We start from the raw sequence: 12,423 nt of genomic DNA on the forward strand, positions 1-12,423 counted from the left end.
CTTTGAACTTTGTCGGTTTCATTCAGTTGTACATGTTCAGATATCCATATGTTTTGATGTATACACACAGGAAAATAAATACGTAAAAACACTCTTTTACTTGGAATTTGATTACATAACTTAAATTAAGCACCTCAAACATATTCATAAAAACGAATGCAACTATTCAATTTGAACGACACTCGAACAAAGAATCAAAAGCAACGCCCGCTCATGCAAATGTGCTGTTAGTCATTATCTGCAGAGAAGTGCAGGGCCGCGCTGGCCAGGGAGTCATCTTCTTCTCAGCCTCCTTCGCTCCTCCCCCTGTCCACTGAGTTATGCACTATTTGAGCCTTCAGTAGAGTAAGGAAAGCCAGACATTATAGAGACAGAGGGACAAGGCACTGTTACCCTCACTGACTCCCACTTCCACCGGCTGCAGATACACAGAGAGCTTCAGATTTGGCAGATTTAGTTCATCATCGCGCCTTCAATCAATGTCCTCATTTGGTTGGAAAAGATGGCTCCTGTAGTGATTTGCGATTAACTGATGTTTGTTTCCGAAGAGGACTTTCCTTCGTGCTCGTTGTTTCTTCAGGTTGAGTTTTTGTTGCGCTTGTAGGAGTTTATTACTGTGACTCTTTAATTTCCCATCCGTGTCTTCACTGGAATACCTTCATTCTCCTGTGAACTGTCTCGAGCTGCCTTCAACAATGCTGACTGAACCGTATGGAGCCATGTCCATGGGGTCAGACGTTCGAGATCTGACCCTTTTAACTCCAGCGCCTCCCATGCCATCCTTACCAGGAGCTGGTGGCGGCTGTGGGATGTCCGTTGGCACTGGCCAGTGGACCCAACTGCTGGACCTCCATCCAAGCTCTCCCTACAGCTCCCTGCCCTCCCATCCCTCCCTGATCAAGCAGGAACCAGGCTGGGGGACCGCAGACCCCATAGAGGACCCTCACTGTGGACCCTGTGGGGCCTTCACTGTGCACTTCTCAGGCCAGTTCACAGGGGCAGGCCCCTGTCGGGTCGGAGCCTTCGGAGAACCAACCACAGGTCAACCCAGAGTGTTCCCCAATGGGACCTACCTGCCCAGCTGTGTGGACAGTCCCCCTGCGGTCAGGAACCAGGGTAAGCCTGCTGATTACCAGTCCCACCTTTGTCTCCTCTCATTAGCTTAGTTATGTAGCGGCCACGGAACATGAGGAGCTGTTTTCACACTCTAATCAATGAGGTCTAGGTGTTATTACAAGCCAGTTATTTCACATTTCCTGTCTTGTGTTCGTGATGTGACTCCGTGTTTAGGGTTTGTCAACAGTGTTGTGTCTGAGCAGGATGCTAGGAGCTCGCCCGGGTCGTTCTGTCCCATGTGAGGAAGAGGTTGACAGATTTCTGGTAATCATCTGGCAGAGATCACCAGTGGTTCCTGTCCACTGGGGTTTTACAGAGTTTCGCTCTAGAAATGATTTTAATGCCTTTGAAATTCAGTCACCCGCAGAGTCACTACAACAGTTATTATTATTAGTATCGTCATCAAATTGATTAGTTATTATATTAGTGTTATTTCAACAGTAATATGTGTTTAATTTGGAATTAAATGATCAGGTAGATCATCTATAGGGTTTTATCAAGTTTAATTACTGCAAAGTCTCTGTAATCATACACGTTCAAAGTATAGTTTTCTGAAGTGCAGGTTTGTCGGTACCATTCACATTCAAAGTTTTTTATGATGGTGTGCTGATTTTACCCACAGTTGTGCACAGAAACTTGGTAACAGCAGCTTTTTGGAAATTATGCCTCATCAAAAACAGAGGGCAGAATTAGACTCTCTGGTACCGAAAGATTGTTATTTTGGTCATTTTGGTTGTTGTGTTACTTATTTGAAAAAAAACCGTTTTATTTTTAATTTAATATCATGACCAGTATGTTTTCAGTTTTCATGCAGATCAATTTCTGCAACTGCCACTGACTTTGTGAGAGTTTTAAAGTAAAACTTTGTGTCTCCAACACCAGGCGTAAAAACACAAATAACTCTTGGTCAAAACAACTTCTCTCTACTTGGCAAATTGAACCCAGTTATTCCTACAAAACAAAAGTAAAAATTATATACATATACAAAAAATATATACCAATGAAAAAGTTAATTTTTGCTCATGTCATACAGGCTGTGGAAAGTAAAATGGACTTGTCGCACTGACCAACACTTTTTTATTCTTTAATGCTTAACCTGCACCAAACACATCTTAGGGGGTTTCAAATATTTTAAATCTAGAATAAAACTTCTTTGTGCTGTGTGTCCCGTGCTGCTTTTTTAACATACAGTGGATATGATATCTGTCTGTTGGGGCGCATCACTCAGAGGTCACACATTTAAACCTGAACGTGTCGGCTGATGTGACTTTGACTAACAGTGCGCTGTGAGTCTTGTTTTCTCAGTGGAAAGTAGTTTTTGATGAAGTGATAAAATGCTCAGAGTAACATTCTACAGGCTGGGGGGATTTAAAGAAGAGTCACTTTTCTTTAAACTTTCAAGATCCCTCCGGGGCTGGTCTCAGGATACAGGCTTTATGTGTAGACGCACATCGCATCTGGTTGTATGATTGATTTCATGTACTATTAACAGATTTGCCACCCTAATTTAACTCAGTATTCACTGTATGCATTGTTACTATATATTATTACCATTTTGCAGTCGCAACAAAACAAACGTAATACATTTTGTAAATGTTCAATTCCTTTCTTCTCAATGTTTTTTTTTTTTTATCAAGAATATTCTACAGTGGCTCATCTCGGTCTGTCAGAGGTGGGTTTGCCAAATTTCCATTTCCATCTGCCTGCAACCACAAGGCCGAAGAGTGATGGCTGGAAAAAATAGATATGTTACAAAGAAAGTGGATTTAGTCGTCTGACGAATGTGTCTCTGTAGTAACCCTGCAGGCACTTAGAGCTTCTACCAGGAGGATCCGGATAAACCGCTCAGATGCTGGAGACAGTGCAAGCTCCAAACTGTTACAGTCATTTGTGAGACGGTAATCTAATGACTCGACCAGGCCAATAAGATCCTCTTAACTTCCTTCTCTCTTTTGTTTTCTTTTGTCAGGTTATGGAGCGGTGGGTTTGGACAGCAGCCCCACTTGTGGTCACGCTGCATCCCACCACACCCCTCAGCTCTCCAGCCTCTCCTTCAAACACGAGGACACACTGTCACCTCCAAACAACATAGGTAACTGTCTGCATCCCCAACGTTTTTTCCACTAAATTGACTCGCAGACTGGGAGGCTGTCCTGTCACGGCAAGGTTATATAAGTAACCTGTCATTTTTCATATCACAACAGAGTCGCTATTTTCCTTCACATCTCTCCATCTTGTGTGCGCACACGCACACATTCATGCCAGCAGACACACTCAAACACACTCCTTCCTCTCACTCTAAGAATACGTATGGTGAATGACTCTGGAAGTGATAACTTGAGGAAACAGCTTTATGTGACTGCTGGAATGTCAAAAACTGTCTGGGGACTAATATACTATACGAACCTGAAAAGCACCACTGTTTCTAATTGTCCTGTTCTCTCCTTGAAAAGAAAAGCTGTGTAGTGGCAAGTCCGGGACAGAAAACAATATATAATTCAAATATTCTTGGACAAGATCTTTCTTAGGAAATTTCTAAGACTCATGAGCTGGTGTGGGACAATGGAAAGTGTGCCGCTTTGCAATTAGCAATTTTTAAAAGTAAAGTTGAAACTGAGTTTCTTAATCAATTAGTGGATCACAAGAAAAGGAAATAGGAACAATCTTAATAAAGGCTAAAGGGGCTTGACTTTAGGTTTGAACATTGGGGGCGTCTGAGGTCAAATAGATTGGTCAAATACACTGGAACATTTCTAAATTGTAATTTCTTACCAATATGTAATTGATATACTATACAATAGCAATCACGATCTATACGTCATATTGCCAGATAATACCAACTAACTAGTCGCCAAAGTAACTACAGTCAAATTACTCTTTGTTCCTGCTGCAAATTAAATTGAAGGGAGAAAACCAACCACTCTATTGTGTTTTATACTCAATCTTTTTCCTTCAGTGTGACATTATTAATATTGTGGGGGAGGGTTACAGGCATTGTCTGTGCAGCATTACTTAAACCGATTTCTTCAGAACTGCTTTTAATCTGCAGAAAACAATGTATATATTCTATTTGTAGTTATTTAATTTTGATTTAATTTATCTGTTTTATTTGAAAATTTGTAAAATGTATTTGAGCAATGATGAAAGTATTTCAACGTTTAATTTCTTGATTTCAGTTGACCAGCAGTACGGGGCGCCTCCTCCCATGTTTGGTTGCCACAACCCTTCAGAATCGTGTCCGAGCAGCCAGGCTCTGCTCCTGAGAAACTACAACAGGTACAGTTTGTTATCGCCATATTTGACTCCTGCTACCTTGAATCCTCTTTCCACTGGAAATTCAACTCCCCCTCAACATCTCACTCTCTCGGATCCTGCGTTAATGTCTAATTTGTTCTGAGGTTAAGTGTTGCCCTGCAGGTCAAAACAAACACTTGAGTGATCTACTGCTGATGTGTCCGAGTCCGTCATGAGGAACAAAAAGTAAAAGTTCAGCGTAAATAAGAGGTGATGGGAGGAGGGGTGCAGCTAGGACAGGGAGTCTGCTTATTCTAACCTCTGAATGTGTTTCCAACTTGTTTTCATTTTGATGTGAAGCGTCTCAAAGGGTAAATTGGGATGAAATTCTTTGAATGCCGCCCTGCGATGTTGTTGGAGGAAAGGAACATGTGCACCCCAAATACTGGAACAGCAGCTGATAAGAAGGGGGAAGACTTCACTGTTGTTAGTGCGTCCGGCCCGAGCTGGAAACCCTCAAACAAAACAGAAACATGAACACGCACACACACACACACACACACTGTGTATATATGTCAGATATCATTGAGTCTTTCCACAGTGTAACATAGCTCAGGGCTGATTAGCGAGCCATCATGATCCTTCCCTCAAGGACTTCTCAAGGAATGCTGTCCAGAATTCCCCCAAAACTATTTCCCACCTTTAATGATACTGAGGACGGAGTGATGTCATGCACCGGGCCGTGGTGTGCTAGGCACCGAGGCACTCACCCCCGCAGAGTGCACGATTGCATGTCCAAGTGTGTGTTTCTGTACAACACACCAGTGTAGTCTGCCAAGGTAAAGAATGGCCCGGAGCCCATGTTTTTTAATGAAGCCAGTGAGTGTGGTGGGCGGACAGGATGTGTTAATAAGCCGACCGTTTGGAGTTTCCCCTGAATGAAGTGTCTTCATTATCCATATAAGGGAAGAGATAAGACAGGAAGGAAACCCTGTAGCATCCATACTATCTGTGATTTATCATTTCTGGATTTCCCCGAAAAATTGCATTTCAACAAAGAAACGAAATTACCAAAAAATCCTCACAGCTAATTACATTAGCGGGTTTCATAACCTTTTCATTTAATAATATATTACCATCTTTCTTCTTCATATGTTTCCCTCAGTGACAACGTTTACCAAATGGCATCTCAGCTGGAGTGTGTAAAATGGAACCAGATGAACAGCCTGGCGTCCTCCATGAAGAGGTGAGCGTCTCTTTTTCTCTCTCACTTTTTCTATATTTTTCTATATAATACTATATTGTTGTATTCTTTGTGAGGGGGGAGGATGAGGAGGAAGAGGAGGATTTGACCAGATGGCTGTTGGCCTACTGCCTGGGGAAATCAGGAAGAGGACAATATTGTGTGTGTGTGTGTGTGTGTGTGTGTGTGTGTGTGTGTGTAAAAAGAACATTTTGACAAGACCTCATTTCTAAAAAAAATTGGTTTTAGATTTTTAAAAAAAGAAAAAACTTGGTTTCAAATCTTGCGATACTTTCTAAACATTACATTTTAATCACCTAATTAATTGAGTTACCAATCATGAAAAATATAATATTATATACCTTATATTGATATTATTATTGATATTATTATTACTAATAGAATAATACTATTCTATGAAATAAAACAAAAAATGTTTCTTGTATTATTATATTATGAATTTTATTTTTTTATATTATCTTTGGCTTTTACTCCATTATACTAAACTGCACTATAGTGTAGCTATAGGAACAATGTTTTGCCGTGTTTAATTCCAGTTAATACATTTTTCCCCTGCAGTGTTCATACAACCAGTTATGACAGTGAACCCATAGTCCCACCTCCACCCATGCTTGTCAGTGCTCAGTACCACATACACGCACACAGTGTGTTCAGAGGCCTACAGGTCAGTTTACACTCACACATACACACATACATACACAGTTATACAATTGATACAAACGCAACATGAACATCTCTACCGTTCAACCCTCTTGACTCTTCTTTCTATCCTCTCTTCCTGAAGGACGTCAGACGGGTACCTGGCATCGCTCCTCCTGTTGTGAGGTCAGAGGCCAATGAGAAGCGTCCATTTGTCTGTGCTTATCCAGGCTGCAGCAAGAGATACTTCAAGCTGTCACATCTGCAGATGCACGGCCGCAAACACACCGGTGAGACCATGTGATTTACACCACTGACTCCGGCTCGGACCACGGCAGACATCTTCTCCTCATACATTGCAATGACAAAGTCTGAAGAAGAGATAAAACCATCATGTGTTTTATCAGGGAGAGTTTGTTGCTCAGGTTTGAGTGTGTGTGTAGCTGTGTGTGTGAAAGGTGGATCGATAAAGATGGAGCAAACTTTATCCAGATGAATCAAATCTAATCACGTCAAACATATTAATCATTTTCATGGCTGATGATGATTATGTTGATGATGACGATGTGGGTGTTTTATTTTGCAGGAGAGAAGCCTTACCAGTGTGACTTCACAGACTGTGGCCGCAGATTCTCCCGCTCAGACCAGTTAAAGAGGCACCAGCGCAGACACACAGGTACACACGGGTCAAACGTCTGCATCTGTACAGGAGGACACACTGAGCTCATCACTTTCATTTTGTTTGTTGTGATGAGTATTTGTAAATCCAATTTGATCCAGTGCAAAACACCTTGACTCAAGTTTAAGAAATAACCTCTCTTAGTCCTAAAATCAACAAAAAATTATCTTTCTTTAACCATATAAATCCTGGTTTCGATAAGTAGACAATTATTGTCTATGTTTCAATGGTTCACTTCATAAAAGGTCAAAACTATTAGGATGTGTTAATTCCAAGTTTTTGTAATTTAAAAAGAGAACTTCCAAGTATTTTTCTGATATAAGAAACTTTGTAAATTGATCTTTTGTAATTTGTAAAGTGTTTCGTCTCTTACAGTGATCTAAAGAAATGTTTAAACGTTCAACCTTACTCTAATTTTCACATTCTGTCTCTCCCACGGCCCTGACCCCCGCCGCCCTCTCTCTCTCTCTCTCTCTCTCTCTCTCTCTCTCTCTCTCTCTCTCTCTCTCTCTCTCTCTCTCTCACTCTCTCTCTCTCTGTGTGTGTAGGAGTGAAGCCCTTTCAGTGCGAGACGTGTCAGAGAAAGTTTTCACGGTCAGACCACCTTAAGACGCACACTCGGACTCATACAGGTAAAACAAGTGCGTATACCTTTATTTTCTACGTCTCCATCCTTTTTTGTCTGACTTGTTACGAGTCATGCACAACAAAACACCAGCTTGCATTCCCAGGGGTTGAATTCACTCTAAAGCAACAATTTCTCTTGTTTTGTGTTTCCCTTGCTCGTCCCCTCCTTGTCAGGTGAGAAGCCCTTTACCTGCCGCTGGTCCAACTGTCAGAAGAAGTTTGCCCGCTCTGACGAGCTGGTGCGCCACCACAGCATGCACCAGAGGAACCTGACCAAGCTGCAGCCTGCCATCTGAACAGCGAAGAGACGAGGAGGAGGAGGAGGAGGAGGAGGAAGGTGACAATATGTTGTGCCAGCTAGTAGAGAGAGAAGCTTGGAGCCTGGTCAGCGGTTATGGTGCCTTGTCAGACTCGCTGATGGGATGAGCACAGCTGAAGCCTCCCTCAGCCGCCCAGATGACGTGGGGAGCAAGAACTCACTGATGATCCACGAGATTCCCCGAGAGGCACCTGAGCCAGCGCTCGCTCATCTGACTTTAAAAACTCAGACTTTGAAAGGATACGGGAAATCTGAGCCAAGAATATTTTTTTTTTAATTTTTTGTAGGAGATGAGGAAAATATTGATTTTGGAAATTTCAGTACACTTGCACTGGCTTTTTGTTTTATTGTTAAAGTTGCGTCACCTTGAATAATGTGCTGGACCGTGTAAACTGGATTTAGGGAATGGACAAACTTTTTGTCCATGAAGCTGAGCAAGGAGAATTGTTGCTTTTGGTGGATCGTGAACATATATTCTTACACTCGCCACCACCACCTTTGTATATGTTTGTATTTGCCCACACCTATAGACATTCCTTTTGTATTTTCTGTGCTTTTGTACGTTTATAAAATTTCGTTCCACATCAGCTTTGAGAGTCAACGTGTGTGTGCCTTCTTGCGCGTGGGTACGAGAGAGGGGGGGAAATGACGAATGTTGTTGTTGTTGACGGGCTAAGAGGCCACCTATGAGCAGGGGGGCGATGGTGGGGGGGTGGTCGAGGTGAGGGGTGGTGGGTGACAGACAGTAAACCAGCACCCCAGCCGCGACTCTGACAGGGTGCAGGTCTCACCCTCCTAAATCTCCAACACACATCTTCATAACCACGAACATCTGGAGCCCAATAAATCTCATTAGAGAAGACACATACCTCAGTGTCACCTGGCTCTATACTTCACTGGCTGCCCCCTTCTGCACAGGCCCTGACTCACACACACACACACACACACACACACACACACACACACACACACACACACACACACACACACAAACGTAAATAATAGCCTTCGGTTTAAAACGACCCTTTGCATCCTTAATCCACATGATGGCAGTATCAGCCTTTTCACTCCAGCACATGGGCCTCCAACAGTGCTGTACTCCTCCTCAGGACTTCATATGGCCCACATCCATCCTGTCTTTTCTTAGTGGCCCTGAATCTCCACAATAAATATGATAATGCAAAAAAAAAAAAAAAAGGAATGAGAGAAACAGGAAGGCACGTTGAGAACAGGCCCTGGAACATCAAATATGGATGATGTGGATGGAGTTGTGTGTCAGCTCGTGTGCGAGACGACGAGAGATGGGATGATTCAGCTGCAGCAGGTACGTTCATAAAACATGAGCATGGCTCTGTGGGCTAATGAAGTCACATACCTGGAGAAGCAATGTAAACACACATGTACAAGCACATATGTAGAGTTAGCTGTTGGCTACATGTTCACAGATGGAAACCCCTGCACACGTTTCCCGGCGGCATTAGCTCTGCAGCTGCACTGTACTTGTTTCATTCCCGCCGCAGACCCTGCGAGAGAGATTAAGATGCCGCTCTCCCATTTCAGGGTCACGCACGGCTCATTTGAAGTGGTGATTCAAGTTGTTTTCCAATCCACGTAATGGCCGCGAGGTGGTATCTCTGTGATGTTGTGTTCTTTTTCTTTTTCTTAATCCGTTGCACTTTGATTAAGACGTGCTTCTCTTTGTTCTCGCTCTGCAGGGGAGCCTGGAAGCAGGGGGCCGAAGATCAGAGGGACAGCGGAGTTGAGCATTTTACTCACTCCAGTTCACTCTTAACTGCAGACTGCCAAGACTCTGTGTGTGTGTGTGTGTGTGTGTGTGCGTGTGTGTGTGTGTGTGTGTGTGAGTGTGCATGCTTTAAATGACTCCAATCATCCTCACACACTCAAAGACACGCTGACCTCGACCCTGCCCTGATGTACCTGATCTACATTCCAGAAATTGATTGAGAAAGTTTTAAGATTGGAGATATCTTATAACACAGCAAACGTCTGCATTCCGTTCCCCTTTCTGCCAAACGTTACCACCGATCTGAATGCATGAACACACACACAGGCACGCACGCACGCACGCACACACAGACACACACACACACACACAGACACACACACACGCCACCAGATGCCCCCTCAGCTGTACTGCTGGCTGTTTGCCTTTAAGGGGTGTCAGCGTGGGTAATCTCAGGTGACACACACCTGGTAACGCACAGCCCAAGACATCTGTAGGACAGCACGCCTGCTAACTTCACCGCCTCAGAACCGCAGGCAAGCGCCCCAGAAGGTTTCCTTTTGAATGCGAGCGCGATATATAACCTCCATCTCTCAATCAGAGCCAAGAAATAAGGACAGTTCACTCCATGTATTACCACCTTTCCATTCTTTGCACTCTGCGTGAATTCACATAGAACTAGAATGGCACTCAGTAGCGCACGTATCTCCACCAAGGCCCAACAGTAACAGTCCCCTTAGATTCAATCACACATTCACAGATATTAGTTTCCTAAATGTGATGGATTTCTTCCCTGAAGAGCCATGAATTATTCCATGAGAAAATAAAAAATGACGTATCACACAATGTAGAAAAAAAAAAATCTGATTCTGGACCAACATTGTATTGGTTCTCCCCTGACCCATTCCACATCCGTCCTCCAAGTTTCATGAGAATCCGCTCAGTTGTTTTTCTAATCTTGTTTGTAAATAAACAAACGGGGGGTGAAAACATGACCTCCTACAGGCAGATGTAATAATGAGGCTTTTCAATGACTTGGTCTAATAAGGAGAGATATTATTTCTCTGAACGTTATCCAGTGAAGTCCCAGGTGCATCCCACATCAGCATACAGCTCCTGCTGTGATTCTTTGGGGCAAAAAAAAGACGTAATTTAACCTCTGGGAGCTGGAAAGGTCAGTGCACATGTAGCGCACAGAGGCCTCTATGAGCCTCAAGGGATTGTTAACAAGGTCAAGGCCCCAGAGAGGAAACTTCACAGGAGTTACAAGGCCCACATGCAAAAAAAAAAAATGCTACTCCAACAGGAGGCGCTGTCGGGGACTGTTCATATGTTAAGTGAAGCATGTTTTCAGTTGTATTCCCAGACACCCCCGCCTCCTCCCCTCAGGCTGCAGCTCTCTTGTGCAGAGCTGCTGCTCGGCAGTCTGAGGGGCCTAGGGGTTCTTGGGGGGTTTTCCCTGTGGTATAGCAGGGAGCCTGAGGGGCTCCGGTGTGTTGGAGCACTGGGAATGCAGAGGCCTTGGGGGGCCTGGAGCTCAGATGGGGCCTAGAGGGTAAACTTTCTCACTCAGGGAGCAGAGATGGAGCAGATACAGAAAGACAGCGAGGGGAAAACACCTTGAGAGGAGTCTGTCGGGTACGCAGGCAGCAGCCGGGAGGGTCCCATGAGAGTACACAGGCACAGAAACACCAATAGTATGTATACTCTAACCCAAAACCAATATGTGTGCCAGCAAATAGAGACAGATAGAGCTGTTTTACAAAAGAACATATGAATAACTCCCCTCGACTGTCCCGTCTTTCATCTTCTCCTCATTTCTCCCTCCTGCTGTCTCCTCTACTCCGCTGGAAGACATTAACTCCTAACAGGATTAGATGTGTCTCTATCATGTGAGATTCAAGATCACAAACCAACCCGTGCCCCCCGGGGAGCGGTGGGATGGGACGGATGGAAAAAAGGCCTTGCCTCACCCCCTCCTCTGTCTCTATCACCCACCGCCCCCCCCATCCCAAAGGTATCCAGATGCTGGGACGTGGGGAGAGAAGACCAGGGAGAGGAGGGAGACAAATGTTGACAAATGGAGCGAGAGAGGCGTTTTGTCCAAAGATATCAGTCTCACTGGGAGGACGTTTTCTCCACCCTCACTGTCATGAACTCCACTGTGGGCCACTTTGTTCGTCTTGTAATTAAAATTCGAAAAGTTCCTCTCCGCATATATCATAACAGGATATGCGGCGGCCTGTCAGAGGGAGTGGGCGGCTGGAGCAGGGCCGCAGCGGCGTAAAAAGCTGCTTGAAACTGATTTTGAGTCATCCTGACCTCAGTCCAAAGATCTCCCATTACTCCAAAGGCAGTTACAATTAGTTACCAACTCACTAGGTTTATGGTTCCTAAATTGAAATGTATGGCTCTTTAAAGCCTCCTCTCTAATTGTGTAGTCATTAATGGCCTATTTCATATCTACACTGCATTGACGGCCACATAAAAACTCACGATGATGGACGAGGAGCAGTTGTTTAAAGACACTGGGTTTTAGCCTACCCATGGTTCTGTCCCATCACCACTAGGAGGAGTAGTGTCCCGTGGTGGTGGGTGGGGGGGAGAAGATGGATACCCACTCTCTCAAAGATGGCATGAAAGATTGATGGATTCCTTCAAGCTTCATTTTCCAGAAGTAGAAACATGCAAGGCGCTGAATTAGCCTACATTCACATGACACGCACACACAATCACACTACTTGCACGAACACAGAGGAAATGGTCTGCGTGTCATCGGGGCTGGAGCCCGAGTTTTAGAG

The 12,423-nt window shown here is 44.1% G+C and overlaps 1 protein-coding gene across 2 annotated transcripts; it reads left to right on the plus strand.

The window, feature by feature from the left end:
• Nucleotides 1-350: 350 nt before the first annotated feature.
• wt1b (WT1 transcription factor b) lies at nt 351-8,465 on the plus strand. Of its 2 annotated transcripts, none has more exons than XM_062386874.1 (9): nt 351-1,116; nt 3,086-3,208; nt 4,293-4,392; nt 5,516-5,596; nt 6,173-6,278; nt 6,399-6,543; nt 6,840-6,929; nt 7,481-7,564; nt 7,734-8,465. In XM_062386874.1, exons 1-9 carry the CDS (start codon nt 696-698, stop codon nt 7,853-7,855), a joined length of 1,272 nt encoding a protein of 423 aa, XP_062242858.1. In that variant the 5' UTR covers nt 351-695; the 3' UTR covers nt 7,856-8,465. The 2 variants fall into 2 exon arrangements, with proteins under 2 accessions (XP_062242858.1, XP_062242857.1); XM_062386873.1 differs by having other exon boundaries at nt 352-1,116; nt 7,481-7,573.
• The last annotated feature ends 3,958 nt before the right edge of the window (nt 8,466-12,423 follow it).

The sequence above is a fragment of the Platichthys flesus genome, chromosome 1, assembly GCF_949316205.1.
Source record: "Platichthys flesus chromosome 1, fPlaFle2.1, whole genome shotgun sequence".
NCBI classification, from domain to species: Eukaryota; Metazoa; Chordata; class Actinopteri; order Pleuronectiformes; family Pleuronectidae; genus Platichthys; species Platichthys flesus.